Below are 18,415 nucleotides of genomic sequence, written 5' to 3'. Positions count from 1 at the left end.
ACTTTGTAAATTGCTCTGAGTGTGGCATTAAGTTGTCCTGAATGGCAGTATATAAATCGAATGTTGTTGGGTATCTTTAAGTATTATTAGGACACAGAGTTAATGAGATGTTCATGTTCCAAGCAATGTTCCCTCTAAGCTTTGCAGTGTTGTGAGCTAAAAATCTACTTTGTGAGCCGAAACAACAACTTTCATTAAAGTTTTGAGTGCACCTCCTTTAAAAAAAAATTACAATCAAATTGTTTTGATTACAATCAAAACAATTTAACAATAAAAGATATTAGGTGAAAGGGCCACAAAAATCAGAGTATATATGTCCATGCTGATTACAAAGGGGTAGTTGTATTAGTCTGTTGCTGCAAAATAAAGCAGACATGCAATGGCACCTTAAAGACTAGCACATTTATTTCAAGATGAGCTTTTGTGAGTCAGTGTTTACTTCTTCAGCCTCCTTCTGCGCCAAGGCCAAGTTAAATGATGCCTTCACTATGGTGGCGGCTGAGGCGCTACCTCCTCTCCTCTGCTCTCTGGGGCTGAGGGGATCCTAGCGATTTCAGGCTGCATTGGTCAGGCCAGACCCGATCACTCAGCTCTGCTCTGTTTCCCAGCTAGAGAGCCAGCAGTTGCTAGAGGCGCTTTCTGGCACCACCCTGGGGGCCAAACCAGCCACAGCCAGGAAGGGAGGAGAGAAGTGGGATGAGGCTCCATCCCTGCTCCATCCCTATAGGGCCCACCTGCACATGCTGGCTGAGTGGGAGGGCGGGGCCACCTGAGGGTTAGTATCTGTGAGCTACATCTGAGAAGCTGTGAGCGGAGGAGTCAGAATCTGTGAGCGATTGCTCACGTGCTCACATTAGCGGGAACACTGGTTCCAAGCAAGTTTCCCTGCAGCTTCTACACATTTCCCCTCATGATTTCTTTCTTCCAAAAGTATTCCTATCAGACAATTTATTTAGGAGATTATGTACTGAAAGCAGAACAGTTCAAGTGGAAGCAACACATAAGGATGCTACACAGCAAAAGTCAAACTGATATAGAAGATAGCGTGCCCCCTCCCTTCATTTTGCAAAGAATGTTCTGGGTTTTTTTCTCACTTCTAGGGGAAGCCCTACTGGAGAAGGAGCTGAAAATTAGCCATGTATACTCTTCCCCAGCACTGCGCTGCATCCAAACTGCACATCATGTATTAGAAGGTAGGTGAGTCATCCCAACAGGAGGAACGCTCCAAATTTACTTCTGCTTATCTATGATTTGCTGGAGTTATAAACAGATTTTTTTTGTTAAAGAAAACAGTAATTTTAACATCTATATGCGCCCCCTCGCCCAGTTGATGCGGAGGTTTGGGCTGGGTTGTCATCAATACGCGGATGACACCCAACTTTTTCTGTTGATGGACGGCCGGCCAGACACGGCCCCAGACAATCTGGCCAGAGTTTTGGAGGCTGTGACGGCATGGTTGAAACAGAGCAGGCTGAAATTGAACCCAGTGAAGACAGAGGTCCTGCAGCTGGGACGGGGGCTGCCAGATGTTGGGATCCAGCACCCTGCCCTGGATGGGACACCACTGGCAACTTTGCCAGTGGTAAAGAGTCTGGGTGTGCTCCTGGATGCCTCCCTATCGATGGAGGCCCAGGTCACGGCGGTTGCCAAGTCTGCATTTTTCCATCTTTGTCAGATCAGGCAACTTGCCCCCTACCTGATGCCCCAGGACCTGGCTACAGTGATCCATGTAACGGTCACCTCCAGGCTAGATTACTGTAACTCACTCTACGCTGGGCTACCCCTGGGCCTGATCCGGAAACTACAACTGGTCCAGAATGCGGCGGCATTACCTTACCAGTCACACATCACACCTGTCCTGCGCCAGCTGCACTGGCTTCCGGTTGAATTCCGAATCAGGTTCAAAGTGTTGGTTCTTACCTTTAAAGCCCTGAGTGGGTTGGGACCGGCATATCTTCGGGACCGCCTCTCCCTGTACGTTCCCCGGAGATCGCTTTGATCAGCGAATAAATATTTACTTGTGGTCCCCGGCCCTAAGGAAGCCCGCCTCGCTTCAACCAGGGCCAGGGCCTTTTCAGTCCTGGCCCCAGCCTGGTGGAACGCTCTGTCAATGGAAACCCGGGCCCAGCGGGACATATTATCGTTCCACCGGGCCTGTAAGACAGAGCTGTTCCGCCAGGCGTTTGGTGATTGAAGGGGGAGGTGCCATGTCGGCCTCCCACCTTTGGGGTGGGGAAGGTTCTCCCCACCACTGCATCTTGTTAATTTGTTTTATTATTTGTATATTGATTTTAGTTTTTGTTTTTATCGATTTTAACTGTTCACCGCCCAGAGCCCCTGGGGATGGGCGGTATATAAATTGAAAAAATAAATAAATAAATAAAACAGTAATTTTCTATCTAAAGGCTATAAAAGTATTCACTAGGGATGCTACTTATCTCTAGTGCATCACTTTGGAATGTCTTTAATACTATCATAAAAATGGAAGTAAAGTATCTTTAAATAAATCACTTTCTGCTTAATGTGGTTGTTTGATTTGATTATTAGGCATACCATGATTTGAATCACTTATGTGAAAGTAGACTAGAGGAACTGCAGATTGCTTAGAAGACAGTATTCATTAATAGCATGATAGGAGCTTTTCTGCTTTTGAAATGAGAACCCATCTGTAAGTTTATGCGTTGAACTGTCAAACAATATTATTCCCATTCTGCAGTCACTCCATTGGCTACCTATCAGCTTACCAAGCTAAATTCAAGGAACAGACTATCATATCAAAGTATTGTCGAAGGCTTTCACGGCCGGAGAACGATGGTTGTTGTGGGTTTTCCGGGCTGTATTGCCATGGTCTTGGCATTGTAGTTCCTGACGTTTCGCCAGCAGCTGTGGCTGGCATCTTCAGAGGTGTAGCACCAAAAGACAGAGATCTCTCAGTGTCACAGTGTGGAAAAGATGTAGGTCATTTGTATCTACTCAGGAGGGGTGGGGTTGAGCTGAGTCATCCTGTAAGAGTTTCCCAGGGTGTGGAATGCTAATGGCGGGAGGCTTCACTGTATCCTGAGGAGGTTCTTTTGCATATGGATTGGTACTTGATGTGCTAATCTTCTCTGCAGGGCTATTGTCAGGGATAGAATGTTTTGTTAGCCTGGTGTTTTTCAGAACTGGCAACCATGCTCGGTTCATTCTTAAGGTTTCTTCTTTCCTGTTGAAGTTTTGCTTATGCTTGTGAATTTCAATGGCTTCCCTGTGCAGTCTGACAAAGTAGTTGGAAGTGTTGTCCAGTATTTTGGTGTCCTGGAATAAGATACTGTGCCCTGTTTGAGTTAGGCTATGTTCAGCCACTGCTGATTTTTCAGGTTGTCCAAGTCTGCAGTGTCTTTCATGTTCTTTTATTCTTGTCTGGATGCTACGCTTTGTGGTCCCAATGTAAACTTGTCCACAGCTGCAGGGTATAACCTGCAGGGTATAAGGGTATAACCCCACCCCTCCTGAGTAGATACAAATGACCTACATCTTTTCCACACTGTGACACTGAGAGATCTCTGTCTTTTGGTGCTACACCTCTGAAGATGCCAGCCACAGCTGCTGGCGAAACGTCAGGAACTACAATGCCAAGACCACGGCAATACAGCCCGGAAAACCCACAACAACCAACTATCATATCAAAGCTCTCCATGGCCTTGGTCGGGTAATATCTGTGGGACTGCTTCTCCTCCTATGCTCCACCATGGTAGATTTGGTCATCTGAATGGTGCCCCCTTGAAAGTGAGCAAAATCAACAGCTGCCCATACACATGCTTTCTCTGTGGTAGCAGCCACCTTATGGAATGGCCTACTTGAAGCTTCCCTTCTTCTGGCTTTTTGCAAGCTATGCAAAAATGAATTATTCAAGAAGGGGTTTACTCAGATAGGAGGGCTGTTTTGTAAGGAAGTGGTCTCAAAGAGATGCATCATATCAAAATAGGGACCATAGACTTGACTACTTGTGCTACTATTTGTTGCTTTAAGTATAATCATACTGAGTACTATGTGTGTGTTATGTGCCATCAAGTCGCCTCCAACCTATGGTGCCCCTATGAATGAAAGACCTCCAAAATGTCCTATCATTAACAAACTTGCTCAGATCTTGCAAACTGAAGGACATTGCTTCTTTTATTGAGTCAAGCCATCTCGTTTTAGGTCCTCCTACTGACTTTTCCAGAAAATTTTGTCTTCTCATAGTGTGACCAAAGTATGATAGCCTCAGTTTTGTCATTTTAGCTTCTAGGGAGAATTCAGGCTTGATATGATCTAATACCCACTTATTTGTCTTTTGGGCTGGCAATAAAATCGGCAGAACTCTCCTACAACACCACATTTCAAATGAATCCATTTTCTTCCTATCAGCTTTCTTCACTGTCCATCCTATCAGTTTTTCTTTACATCCGTACATCATAATGGGGAATACCATTGTTCGAATGATCTTGATCTTGGTTCCCAGAGAGACATCTTTATCTTTAAGGATCTTATCTAGCTCCCTCACAGCTGCTCTTCCAAGTCTCAATCTCCTTCTGATTTCCTCATTGCAGTATTCATGTTGGTTGATGATTGAGCCAAGGAATAGAAAATCTTGGACAATTTCCATTCCCACATTGTCAGCTTTAAAATTGTGTAACTCCTCAGTAATCATTACTTTTGTCTTCTTGATGTTTAGATGTAACCCTGCTTTGGCGCTTTCTCCTTTAACTTTCATCAGTAGTTTCAAGTCTTCACTATTTTCTGCCAGTAACGTGGTGTCATCTGCGTATCTCAAACTGTTAATTTTCCTTCCACTAAGTTTTACTCCAGCTTCTTCTGGATCTAATCCAGCTTTCCTTATGATACGCTCTGCACAGAGGTTGAACAGGCAGGGAAATAATATGCATCCTTGTCTGACATCTTTGCCAACTGGAAACCATTTTGTTTCCCCATATTTTGCCCTAATAGTAGCCTCTTGTCCAGAGTACAGGTTGCGCATCAAAACAATCAGATATTGTGGCACCCCCATTTCTTTTAACATTATCCATAACGTTTCATGATCCACACAATCAAAAACTTTGCTGTAATCTATAACACACATGCTGATTTTCTTCTGAAATTCCTTGGTGAATTCCATTAGCCATCATAAATTTGCGATGTGATCTGTAGTGCCTCTTCTGTTCCTGAATCCATCTTGAACATCTGTCATTTCTTGTTCCATAGGTGGTAAGAGTCTTTGCTGTAGGATCTTAAGCATCACTTTGCTTGCATGGGAATTTAATGCAATAGTCTGATAGTTGCTGCTATCTTTGGCATCCATTTTTTTAAGAATTGGAATGTAGACTGAGTGTTTCCAATCTGTGGGCCATTGTTTGTTTTCCATATTTATTGACAGATATTTTGCATATTTGTTGACTGAGTACTATATTGCTTAATATTTAACTCTTAGAACTGCTAATGCTGTGCTCGGCTTTTCTTCAAGTCCGTGTATTGTATGTCTGCTGGTTTAAATCTTTGCACATTTGCCTTTATATAGCCATTGCACTGTTTATTGAAGTATCCTTGAAACTGATTGTACTAACTCACACTGTGTAATCTGCATTTACAGTGAGAAAGGCAGACTATAAATGATGTAAATAAATAAATAAACAAAAAGCACTCCCAAGAGTTATAACCAAGTTAATTTCAGTTAAAGCTGGTTCCAACAGGAATGCACCATGCATGAGTCTCAAAACAAAGGAAGGTTGATAGAAGTGATCCTTCAGGAACTCTAGACCAAAGCCATTTAGAGTCAAGATCAGCACCTTAAATTAAACTCAGAAACAAGCTGAGAGTCTGTGCAGCTGAAATAGAACTGTTTGTATATTGTTATTATGGTAATAATAGCACAGTAAGAACTCTTGCAGCCATGTTTTGTGCCAACTGAAGTTTCTGAACCATCTTTAGTGGCAGCCATACATAAATCATATTACAGAAATTAAATCTGGATGTTACCAGGGAATGTGTGCCTCAGGTTGGCTCCCTCCAGGAATGACCACAGCTAGCAAAGTAAACTTGCCTGGTAAAAGGTACTTTAGGAAACACTTGTTTGCCAAAAACAATATGCATTCTAGAAAAACCCACAAGCTATGAACCTCATATTTCAGAGGGATTTTACCTCATCCAGGACAGACAGGTTACCTCTTCTCAAGTTGGTTTTATTCCCCACCCTCAGCACTTACAACAACAACAAGAACAACAACAACATTCAATTTATATACCGCCCTTCAGGTCAACTTAACATCCACTCAGTGGTTTATAAAGTTATGTTATTATTATCCCCACAACAATCCTCCTGTAAGATGGGTGGGGCTGAGAGAGCTCTGAGAAACTGTGACTGACCCAAGGTCATCCAGTTGGCTTCAAGCGAAAGAGTGGGGAATCAAACCTGGTTCTCCAGATCAGAGTCTTGCCACTCTTAACTATTACACTAAACTGTCTGTTAAGTGTCCATTAAATATCCGCATCCATTTCTTCTTAGATTCTGGTTCAGCTCCTTTACTGCATTTCTGGATTTAGATGGAAAAGAAATATAATCCTTGTGACAAAGAAACAGAGCTGTATGCCATCTACATACTGACAGTATTATGCCCCAAATCCCTTCATGTAGCTTAATGTTGATTTTAAAAAACATGGACGGCAGAACTGATCCTTGAGGGACCCTATATACTAATGGCCACGGTCAAACAGAACTCCTACAGCACCACCTTCTGCAACCTGCTCTCAAGGAAAGACCAACACCAATATCTTTCCAGGCCCATCCTGGCTAAGCTGTACAGAAAATGATGTGGTTGATCATTCAGAGAGGTCCAGGCAGACCAATAGAGATACGCTCCCCATGTTGTTCTGTCCACATAGATCATCTAATAGGGTGACCAAGGCAGTTTCTGTTCTTTGACCAGGTCTGAACCAGATTTTTAAAAATCTAGATGTTTATGCAAGAATACCTGGAGCTGTTTAGCCAATACTCTCTGCAAAACTTCTGCTAAACATGGGAGATTGGAAACTGTTCTATTTTTAGTCAGGTTTGTGCAGTCTTGAACCTCCTATTTAGACCTCCGTTTTAGCTGGGATCTTTGCAGGTTAAATGGCTCCAAATAGATCAGCTCATGAGCTCTAGTGCCTACTATATGTCCTGTTCCAGCTACCTGACCATGATCCTAGTTCTGCCCTGGAGCAGCCCAGTTATAGAGCACCCAGTCAGCCTGTTGTCCCAGGTGCTACCTTGATCCTAGTCACAAAGTGCCCTCATGTTGTTCCAGCTTTCTGCCCATCTAGGATGGAACACTGGGAGTCTCCAACACCAATGCCAAGATCAGCTCAGGCAGTCCAGGAAGGGAGTTTGTTAGGCACCAGCAGAGTCCCTTGTCTGTATCACCATCCCAGCATCAAATACAAAATCTTAAAATTCATTAGAACAAGGCATCTAGAAAGGGAGAGAGTATTACAGAGACTGCAGGAATTCTGTAACTCTGCAGGAACCCCAGCCACTAGATCTAGCTTGCTGCAGCACTGAGAATCCTGAATGGTATGATGGTTATAGTCTAACCCCTCTGTCAGACTGGTCCACTCATCCACGAACAAATGCTGGATTACAGCTATTTTTTTGTTCTAACCTGGCATTCAACTGCAGAATTTTTTGATCCATTGACAACAGACTTGACATTGAGTACATTGGTTACTCAATAAGCATAAGACTCAGACCTAATTAAAGGCTTTTGAATGCATTCCTTTGTTAAAACATTTTTATTGTTATTATTTTATTGTTATCCACAGGGCTTCAGTTGGGACAAAAAGCTAAGATTCGTGTAGAACCTGGTCTCTTTGAATGGACTAAATGGGAAATGAACACAACAGGTCCCTCTTTTATGACACGGAGGGAACTGGCAGAGATCAACTACAGTGTAGATACCACATACAAGTAAGTGCTACATTACAGTGGCTTACTAGGATGGTGCCTAAATATAATGTATATATGTATGTATGTTATGAGTGACCCAGGAGAAACAACCAAACACTGAACCAAATACTTAAATCCCCTTCACTCTGGTGAATAGAATGGGCAGGATTAATTTTTGTTGTGATGGTACAAGTTATATTGAATGTGACATTTAAAAGTTGACACACTGTGCAGACTCCATCCCATACTAATCACATACATTTATTTGTTCAGGAACTAGATAGGTGTCCCGAAAGCCTGATTCTGAAATGTGCAACCTAAGCCAATGCCTTCTTGCAGTTTTTGTGGCATCCTATGAGAGACAGACGTGGCAAAACTGAGCTAGACTGAGTAATCTAGGCCTCAAGTAGCACAAGGTCATGTCAGTCATGGCCACTGCCATAAACTATACTTTACAAGCTTCATGATCTAGCAGCCCCTGCCATACTTTAGGGACTTAATGTTAACTATTATGCTGAGGCTTGATATCCATTGACATGCTGTGTAAAATCTTGTGTGTAAAAGATCCTGTTAGCTGACATAGCAGATACTATGTTATCTATGTTGAACTTTTAGCAAAAGAGCCGTTGCCATAGATACATAAGCTTGACTTTATAAAAACATTCTCTTAGCTCACATTCCTGTAGCTGTCTAATGTAGCTAGATTCCTTCCTATTCACTGTAGATAGAAGCGGGGAACGGGGCTGTGCTTAAACGTCTATATATGCTGGGTATTGAGAACCAGACTTTATTCCTAACAAAGGTTTTGGGATGCTGAACTGGGGATCATCAATAAAACTTTAACTCATGCACTCTTGGACTCTTACAGTGAAGTTATTGAGTTTCAACTGGCAGATCTTTACAACTGGGAGCTGGGAGTACAGTATGTACCTATTGGCCTTAAGACTGGGTACAAGAATTTGACAGCAACCCTTTCTTTTGCTTTTACCCACACGTTGCTATAGCATGCCCTTCTTGTGGACTTTGTAGTAGCTTCTGTCTAACCACTGCTGGAAACAGGATAACCATGGATAAAATGATTAATCTTCCTCTTGGCTAAATATTGTATATAATTAACATGTTTGTGGGAAATTGCAGTTAAAAATAGGTGTAATGTCACAATATCACCAGCAGTTAGTGGCAGGATACCATTTTCTAAGAAATACTCCAAGGAGCATCTGTTTGGAAAGAACCAGAGCAGCCATTGATAGTGCATGGAGAGAATAAGTGCTAAAATCAAAGCAGCTTTCATTCTATAATATATGTTTCAAGATATTAACTCATTCAAATATATATTTTACTGAATGCATTAGAAGTGTAAGCATGTTGGACTCAAAACTAATTTTTACCCTCTAAGAACTATTTAGCTTTCTTCATTTTGGCTGCTTCCACACAGTGAGGATTCTCTGCATTGTTTCCATCATCACTGCAAATACAGAGGCATGGCATGCTGGCAATACATGAGAGTTTGCTGGATCTTTTTTCTGACTTTTCCTTTCCTCACATACTCTGAAGTGACTCAGCATTGGGCATTGTGGGCATAATCATCAGAGATGTGACTTCCACCTACTTTTTTTGTTCCTTTCTTCATGCATATGCTTTTTATTTATTTATTTATAGGCCACCTTTCTCACTGAGACTCAAGGTGGATTACAGAGTGCAATAGGGCCTGGGTTATAGAAATCTGAAAACACACAAATTTGAAAACAAGCATAAATTCAAATACAGAGATGAAACACATCATAACTAATTAAACATGTTATATTTAATGATGCAGAAACTACTACTCAGTAGAGCATATCTACAGCAACAGACAGTGCCCAGTAGTATAGTCTACAGTCCCTGTACCTTTACCATTTAAAACAGATAGGTTGCAATCGATTATTATAGCACTATAGCAATTATTATTTTTAAAGCCCTCTTGTGGTGTGGAATGAAAAATGATTGGGGGGAAGTGCCTGTGAGGGGCACTGTCCTGGAAACATAACAGTTACAGTATTACATTATTTGGAAGTTCCAAAAAACAAACAAAAAATCTCTCTACTCAAGGCAGCAAAAACCTTTATCTGGAAGCAGCCACTCTCTCTTCATGGCAAAGCAATTTTGTGGTTTAATGCTGTTTCCGAAAATTTGCAAAACCACAAACAGAACAGGAAACGTTAACAGGAGCTGAACTTCTTGTAGTAATGTACTTTGTTCCTGGAGTTATATTGTAAAATACCCAAGGTGAATGATCCAGCCCTGGAAATTGTTCAAATAAGAAAAGTAATGAATTGCCCATGTGTGTGTTATAAAGAAAACACCCTTACAAGTAAATTGTGTTCCTCAGCATAGAACAAATATCTCTGCATGCTATGAACATTTGTATATGTCAAGCTCTTACAAACAAGGTATGGTGGGTAACTATGATTTGTCCCTAACAGCTGATAATCAGGGGTATACTGCCTCTGTACACAGATGTTATTTTGGCTAACAGTCATTAATAAATTCTTAATAAACATGTCTAATCCTTTAAAAATGCTAGGTATGCTGCTGGTATAAGTACATTTTATGGCAAGTAATCCTACCCATAGTAGTATAAACTGTATAAAATTTTCAGGCTTGGGCTTTTATGGTCTGTATCTCATTAATTCTGTTAACATTGCTGTGGAGTGTGAAATACTATTCCAGTTTTACATATGAAGCTCTAATGTTGAAATACACTTAACCCAGTTCACCAATTTATCATATATATATAATCATATATTTAAATATCATATATTTAATTCCAAACTGCACCATAGAGGATATGATCAACAAAGATGCAAAACTGAGCTAGAACAGATAGGGGAGATTTTTCTAGAGATCTGAGAAAAGTCCCAGGTTTGCAGGAAAAACCCTTAAATCTAAAAATATATATACATTGGGGTATTAAAACTCCCCCAAATAATAGAAACAATGCTTATAGCTTTAAGAAAAGAATGCCATCTGAGCTCTCAGTGGCCATTTTGGAACTTGCTAGGCAACCACAACAACATTGTTGAACCTTCCAATCTTTGGTTTCAGAAAAGCAAAGCTGGCGGTGGGGGAACAAGGTTGGACTTGGAGACCAAAGCAGCCCTGGAAAATGATACAGGGGCTAATGAGACCCCTCTCCCTGCATTTCCTTGCAGATCTCTCACTTGTACATATGAAATTTCCTCACTTACAGTGGCCATGTATCATTCATTTCAATGGATGGAGCAGTTCTGCACAGCTGCTCTGAGGCCCACTAGTGCAGAAGTTCTCCATGTACATCAAATATATATATGGGATGGAGATAGGGATCTCAGATGCCCACCAGTGGCGGGCAACCTCCTGGTGGTTTGTCTACTTGCCGATTGGTTGCTGGCGACAATCACTCACCACCAGCAGACACCCTGAGTACAAGCATGGCATGTACCCTCTCACCAGATGCAATTATGTCACTTCTGAAAGTGATGTCATCCTGTGCAGCCACAGGAGTGCTCCTGCACTTCTCATGCAGGAGCATTCTCACAGCTGGCTCAATGACATCACTTCCAGAAGTGATGATGTTGCATCAATGCCAGGAGCACACAGGAGTGAGAGATGTCAGCTAGGTGAGTGCTGGGTCCCCTCCCTCCTGCCAGAAGAGTATAGGGATCTGGTAACCCTAGATGAAGACTGATGATAACCATTTCACAAGGCCTACTGAATAGAATTGTAAGCCCTCTGAGTCGTGGAATAATGATTGGAAATGTTCCAGACTTAACAATTACTATATATCAACAAATGTTAACAAAGTGAATTATTTCATTAACAGATGTAATTTTCCTCTCTCTTCTCTGATGCCATCTGAAGGCTACGAGGAATTTGTTAACAGATGCTCAATATGCATAAAACAGATTGTTGGATCCTGTACATCTGAAGGTAATTCTATGGTAACTTTTGATTTCATTGCTTTGTACGTACAGTAACAGAATCATAAAAAAAAGATCATCATATGAACTTCTCTCCTATGACTGCTAGAATAACACTCTCTTGCCATGTATCGTTTATTTGGTTCATATTTATTAGATTCCTTTCTATAACCATAAGTGTACGAAAACATCTTTATTTACCTGGCATATCTTTAGCCTGCCCTTCCTCCAACGAGCTCAGTATTGTGCATGGTTCTCCTTTCCCCATTTTGTGTTCACCATATCATTGGTAGGTGTGCTGTGCTATGCTAAGTGAGTGTCACCCAGACAAATTCATATTACAGTTTATATTTAATCCAAGTATCCTTCCAGATACTAATCCAACCATTAAAACATACTAATAATTGATAATTCATATCAAGGACATTTGCAGTACGGAGAAGGCCTCACTAAATAGACCTGAGTAGGATTCTGAGTAGACCTGCTTAGGATTGCTCTCATTTCTGCCAACAGGTGTTATCCTGATTGTTGGCCATGGCTCATCCTTGGATTCCCTTACTCGACCATTATTGGGTTGCCCTGCCAGGGGAAGTGGTGACTTTGCCCAGCTTGTCCGAAAGGTAAGGCATAAATCATGATATTGCTATATACATTTTGTAATTTAGGTATGGCTCTCCAACACCCGCCACTGGTTGGTATGCAAATGTTTAGAGGCCTGTAGAATCTTTTAAATTAAGCATCTGAAGAAAGAAAGCCAAATAAATCCCATGAGCCTCTTTGTGCTATTATCTTCTTCAAACAAATGTTTGGTAATAATCCTTTATTAATTCCTTAAAATAATGTCAAATGATTTGTCACTAAACTCTCTTGGGTAATGAAAGTTATTTATTTATATCATGGTGTCATGTTATATAAAGTGGCTTTCTTGTTTGCACTAACTAAACCTCCTTGAAATATTCTTTCCTTTAATAGATACCATCCCTGGGCATGTGCTTCTGTGAAGAATTTAAAGAGGAGAAAAAATGGCAAATGGTTAACCCACCAGTGAATATGCTTACCCATGGATCAAATGATGCATTTAACTGGAGAAATATCCTTCAGGACAATTGAACTATATTTAATCCTGGACAACTCCCCGCCCACCCCCCAAATCAGCAATATCTCACAGTCAGCCCACAGTTCTGCCCTGAATTCTGTTTCTTGGACAAAACAGATATGCAGAACTTAGGAATTGGCTTTTACACTGACACTCTATAGCACCTATATTTCAAGCCTAAGTAAAACGTTTTCTGATATTTGTCATCCAGAACAAGGAAAGCAATGCAGCCAGGTATGCAACCAAGTAAAAAAAAAAGCTAACCATTTCTCTTGTGATTGCATTTCTACCCTAGTAAAGATGAATGGCATTGGTATAGACTACTGCTGCTTAGGGCTGTGCTATTCGGGTTTCGCTTCAGGTAAAGATACCCGAAGCGGACCCAATTCGGTTAGCTTCAGTATTCCCGAAGCAGGGCCAGCATGCTAGCCCCATTTCAAAATACCGAAGCAAAGCTTTGTGAAGCATTCGGAAATGCATCGGAAAGCTTTGGGGCTTGTTTAAAGGGCCCCGCTGCTGCTTACAAGCAGCGGCAGGGCCCTTTAAACATAAAAAACCCCACCTCCCCCCACCTACCTTGCGGTGGCTCCGGGCTGGCTCCTCTGCCGCCACGCCACCGCCGCGCCACCATTCGAGCCTGCGGGGTGGTGGGGAAGGCTGGAGCCTTCTCCTCCAGCCCTTCCTGCCCCTCAAAAGGCCGCCACGGCGCTGGCACACCATGGCCATTTGAGGGGCAGGAAGGGCTGGAGGAGGAAGTTCCGGCCTTCCCCACCACCCCGCACACTCGGGTGGCGGCGCAGCAGCAGAGGAGCCGGCTGGCTCATGGCCGCGCAGCCTTGTGCTTCCACTGTTGCTGCCACGGCAGCGGCAGCCCGCTGCCCAGCTCATAACCCTCCTGCCGCCAGGTAAGTGGGTGGGGGTTGGAAGGGTCTCCCCAGGGTTGGGTGGGGGTGGAGGGGTCTCCCCAGGGGGGTGGGGGTGGAGGGGTTGCCCCAGGGAGGGTGGTGGGTGGTGGTGGGGAGTTTACCCCCTTGCTTCGGTATGCTCCAAATCTTCATGGAGCATACCAAAGCGATCTCCGGAACCCGAATCTGAAGCGGCTTGCTGAATATCGAATCTCCCTGCCCGTGCACAGCCCTACTGCTGCTTGCATCACTTTCCTTTGATTCATTAACATTGCCATCCTAAGCACAGTTACACTCTTCTCACTGAAGTCAAAAGGCTTAGAAAATAAATCTGCTTAGGTTGGCACTGTAAATCATTAAATGACCGTCAGCGCAATTTGAGAAACAGAAGAATTGTTTTGCTGTTGCTATAACTGTGCACTGTTGATAATATTAATTTAATATTTCAGTTAATTATCTGCTGGTGATTTCCGGAGATAGCAGTCATGTGATGAAACCACATGTTATCAGATAATCCTCCCATACATTCTCCCTGTGTCTTTCACTCGCTCGCTCGCTCACTCACTCACTCAGGTTTTTTACATACACAAAGGAAATTTCATCTTCTCCCAACCCCTGGTGCCATCTTTCTGTTCAGGATAAAGAAACACTTGGTTTGGGGAATCACTTGGATTAGGCCATTTTGAGCTTTAAAAATCAAGACTAGGGTGTCCTCCACATAGGGACATGATTTTGTAGTTTCCTTGTTGCTAATACAGCTGCAGATAAAGTATAGCAGCAACGTGGCTTCCACATGGCAGGTTTTCCCACAGTTAGTCTGCCCCAATCACCCTCCCTTCAGCCACCAAGGCTTTTGCATTTTTTTTAAAAAATGATATTAAAATATAGTTATATTGATATACTATTGTAACTATAGGTGTTGCAGGTTCTCTGAATTCCTAACTTCCATTTTTTTAAAAAAGCTAAGTCTCTAGCCCCTTCCCTTGTGAAGATAAGCCTTTCGCCTCATATCTCCAAAAAGGAAGGGGCTAGAGACTTTTTAAAAATGAAAACTAAGAATTCCGAGAAACTGCTACAACAGTTATATTGATAAAACAATATTCTACTGCTGATTAAAAAAATTAAAAGATGGCAGGGAAAGAAATGGCTGCTGCAGGGGACAGGATCAGAGAAAATGCCTGCCATGTGGACCAGAAAATCCAAATTTACTCATACAGCAGCCATCGAGGCTTTACAGAGATCTTTCCCAAAGCTTCAGATCAAAGCAGACTGGAGAAACCTTGGGGTATACAAATGCACTACGATGCAGTGGGGAAATAGGAAAAAAAATCCAGCTTCCCCAAAGCATTGAACTCAGGGAGAGAACCCATGTGGAATAGCCCTAGAACTATGATTCTGTCCTGGAAAATAACTGGCAACCAATGTGGATGATACCAAACAGAGATACAAACTCTTGGCATCTTGCTCTTACTAACAATTAGCAGCAATTTCCAAATTATTTTCAAAGGCAGCCCATCTTCCATAGAGCACATTATAGTAGTCTATTTTGGATAAAGCACAGATTCCTCTTGCCTAGGAAATCAGGCCAAGGCTGCCTATAATAGCTGCACTTTACCCTGGAAGAACACTCTTTCCCACAAATGCACTCATCTTCTATGAGCTTCTATAATTATATTCATTTCAAGGGATACTCTTGAAATCTCTATGTCTCTTGAACATCAGATCAGCCTGTCGAGAGTTACAGTTTGACAGAAAGTAGGGTTTGGGCCAATTTAACAGGAGCTACAGGATGCACAAAATAGTAGATGAAAATGAAGGCTGGTGTAGTCCAGTCCTGAGACACAATTCTCTTGGCTTTGGAATAACCAAGCCCAACAGATAGTGGTTTGTGAACTAGTACCTAGTTTTTATGAGACAACAATCTGGAGTGACATCTAGTGGAAAAGAGTAAAAGTAAAACTACCTAACAAATCTGAAAACCAGATTTGATGTGCTGTAGCTGGAAGATACTATAGGTGTATGCTGTGGAGATGTGCAGTCTATCTGGGATTCTTGAAATACACAGATGAAGGAAGAGGAACAATTTCAGTCCCTCCTCAGCACAGCCTCCTGAGTGCATGTCTATCATTCACAAGGGTTCCATGACTCCAGTGAATACACTTTCCTGGGGTCAGAAAGGACTGCTGGGGGGAGAGAGGGAGGGAACATAACAAAGATATGCATCCACCAGGACATTTCACTGATGGATCATTGGATAAAATCTTTCCTGACTGCAAACATGAGCGCTGTTAATATAGGACAGAAAGTGGTAGAGTTAAGTTTAGTCAAATACATATTTCAGCCAATGGAGGCTATTTCTATTACCAATAAAAGCATAGCAAAAAACACTCAAATATCTGAAAACGTTGTATGTTTAGCTAGATTTCATTACATTGTGCACCACAGATAAAAGAAACCCAGAAATCTTTAATTCAGAAACATTCAAACTCAAGCCAAGCATCCATAAAAACATTATTCAAAACAGTTTAACAGATATTGGAATTTTAAAAGAATAGCATTCTGATATAGTAAACTGATTTAAAACACACAGATACAATCCTGTCATAGCTGAGCACTTTTCAGTCCTAGCGATTTCAGCAGAAGAGTTAAGCACATGCTTAAATCTCACCGTTGAAATAAATGGGACAAAATTGCTGAGCCCAGACTAGATCAGGCACCATGTCTGTGTATGCCACCATTTTCGATCTTCCCTTACTCTGGAGTCCTATGCTTCCTCTTCTTCTGCACCAGCAGCAGCTGTGGAGGAAAAAAATGAAATGGAAAAAAAGTCTAGCAATGTGCAAGCAGAGAATTTAAAAATATGGGGGAAATGGGACTGTGGAAATCTAAACAAAAAGCAGACCTTTGGAAACAAGAGAATGCAGATCACTGCAGGTATAATCTGGAGAGATATTCCAAAAGTCAAGGGTAGGAGTGAACATGAATAGTTTAAGAGAGCAAATCTACATCTACTACAATCTAACCTGCTCCTGCTCACCTCCGTTTGCCTCTTCTCCTGCCCTTGGAAAAGTCTGCAAGGCGGCATCAGGAAGTTGGTTAGATCACTAGAATGGCATTATCTTGAATAAAATGGCATTGTCTTTGAAAAACAACACCAGCCATTGTTGGATACTAGTGCCATTTCTGAGACTCTTCCCAAGATGAGAGAAAAGGAGAGAGGAGGTGGCATCTTGGACAGCAGTGGTCATTGATGGGAGGAAATGAAGACTGCAGAAAAATAGGGGGGCAAGTCATGAGGCAAACTTTTGCCTTTTTCCTCAAGCAGCAATGTGGCTGCCTCCTGAAGCATGAAACAAGCAGCCCAGAAGAAATGAGGAAGCCTGGACAGTTAAAGCAACTGCTGAAGTACCTTCTTCATTGCAGAGGCCCCACTCCTCACAACAGCCGTATAAATAGGTACATAAGAGGAAAGAGTGACCATGAACTACACAGCACAGCATTCAGTGGTGGTGACTTTTGTGTTTGGAGGAGAAATTAGGTCAGCAGATTATGTAGACTGATCTCTGAAAGGCTTGTAAATGGGTGATATTTGCAGCCATAGGCTACATCATATTTCTGGTAACAATGGAGCCTATTGGTCATCTATTAAAGGGACCACCTTGTTTACACATTCCCTTTCTCTCTCACCTTGATCTCCTTGGTCGTCTTTAGCCCCCTCCTCCTCTTCCTCAACCTCTTTAGGAGGCGGTGTAATTTCACTGGACTCAGCTGCCTCTGCAGGTACATCAGCGGGAGTTTCCAAAACAGTCTCACCCACTGAAATGGGGAAAAGGAAACTTCAGGAAGAGCAACAATACAAGCTGTTTTAGGAATATTATAACTTTGGATGCAGGTCTCTCCCTCAAATCAGGAATTTCCAACAGTTCCTCTTTTTAGTTATTCTAATATGTAGCAATAAACACAGATTGAATCTCAGATTGAAGCTTGTCCCATATAGTGCTTACAACTTTTCCGGTTGGGTTCTTGAGTATAAGTAAGATTTCTAGCTGAAGGCTTCCCCACAATCTCAACAGAATAGGCTCTCTTATATGCAATGATGCAGAGAAGTTAGCCGTGTTAGTCTGTGGTAGCAAAATCAAAAAGAGTCCAGTAGCACCTTTAAGACTAACCAATTTTATTTTAGCATAAGCTTTCGAGAATCAAGTTCTCTTCTTCAGATGCCTGTATCAGGCATCTGAAGAAGAGAACTTGATTCTCGAAAGCTTATGCTAAAATAAAATTGGTTAGTCTTAAAGGTGCTACTGGACTCTTTTTGATTTTATATGCAATGAGGCTAGATCTACCATTACAAAAAACAAAATCCATGTAATACTTCTTCCTGGGATGAACTGAAATGACACAAAACATTCATTTGTGTCATTTTGATTGGTCCTAATAAAAGGTCTTACATGAATTTTTTGTTTTTAGATTTCACATAGGCCAATATGGCTGGTTAGAACTTTTTTAAAAAAATCTACCACTGACATTTTCTCTACAGGAT

At 41.9% G+C, this 18,415-nt stretch overlaps 2 protein-coding genes across 3 annotated transcripts in view; one reads left to right on the top strand and one right to left on the bottom strand.

The window, feature by feature from the left end:
- Positions 1-13,443, top strand: part of UBASH3A (ubiquitin associated and SH3 domain containing A) — a 29,023-nt gene extending 15,580 nt beyond the window's left edge. The window contains exons 10-14 of the mRNA XM_054973393.1: positions 1,101-1,193; positions 7,813-7,957; positions 11,778-11,884; positions 12,388-12,494; positions 12,847-13,443. Of these exons, the coding sequence (XP_054829368.1) occupies positions 1,101-1,193; positions 7,813-7,957; positions 11,778-11,884; positions 12,388-12,494; positions 12,847-12,984 (590 nt within the window). The 3' untranslated portion in view covers positions 12,985-13,443. The remainder of the gene's footprint in view (positions 1-1,100; positions 1,194-7,812; positions 7,958-11,777; positions 11,885-12,387; positions 12,495-12,846) is intronic.
- RSPH1 (radial spoke head component 1) overlaps positions 9,721-18,415 on the bottom strand; it is a 40,345-nt gene continuing 31,650 nt past the window's right edge. Inside the window, exons 8-10 of one of the 2 annotated variants that reach the window (XM_054973397.1) lie at positions 17,563-17,691; positions 16,631-16,671; positions 9,721-10,216 (exon numbers count right to left, since the gene is read on the bottom strand). In XM_054973397.1, the coding sequence (XP_054829372.1) occupies positions 16,640-16,671; positions 17,563-17,691 (161 nt within the window). In that variant the 3' untranslated portion in view covers positions 9,721-10,216; positions 16,631-16,639. Of the gene's footprint in view, positions 10,217-16,321; positions 16,672-17,562; positions 17,692-18,415 lie in introns of those variants that run through there. The other variant, XM_054973396.1, reaches the window with a different exon arrangement.

Source organism: Eublepharis macularius, chromosome 3 (genome assembly GCF_028583425.1).
Source record: "Eublepharis macularius isolate TG4126 chromosome 3, MPM_Emac_v1.0, whole genome shotgun sequence".
Classification (NCBI taxonomy): Eukaryota; Metazoa; Chordata; class Lepidosauria; order Squamata; family Eublepharidae; genus Eublepharis; species Eublepharis macularius.
The sequence above is the reverse complement of the archived record's forward strand: the minus strand, read 5'-3'. Positions and strand labels throughout refer to the sequence as shown.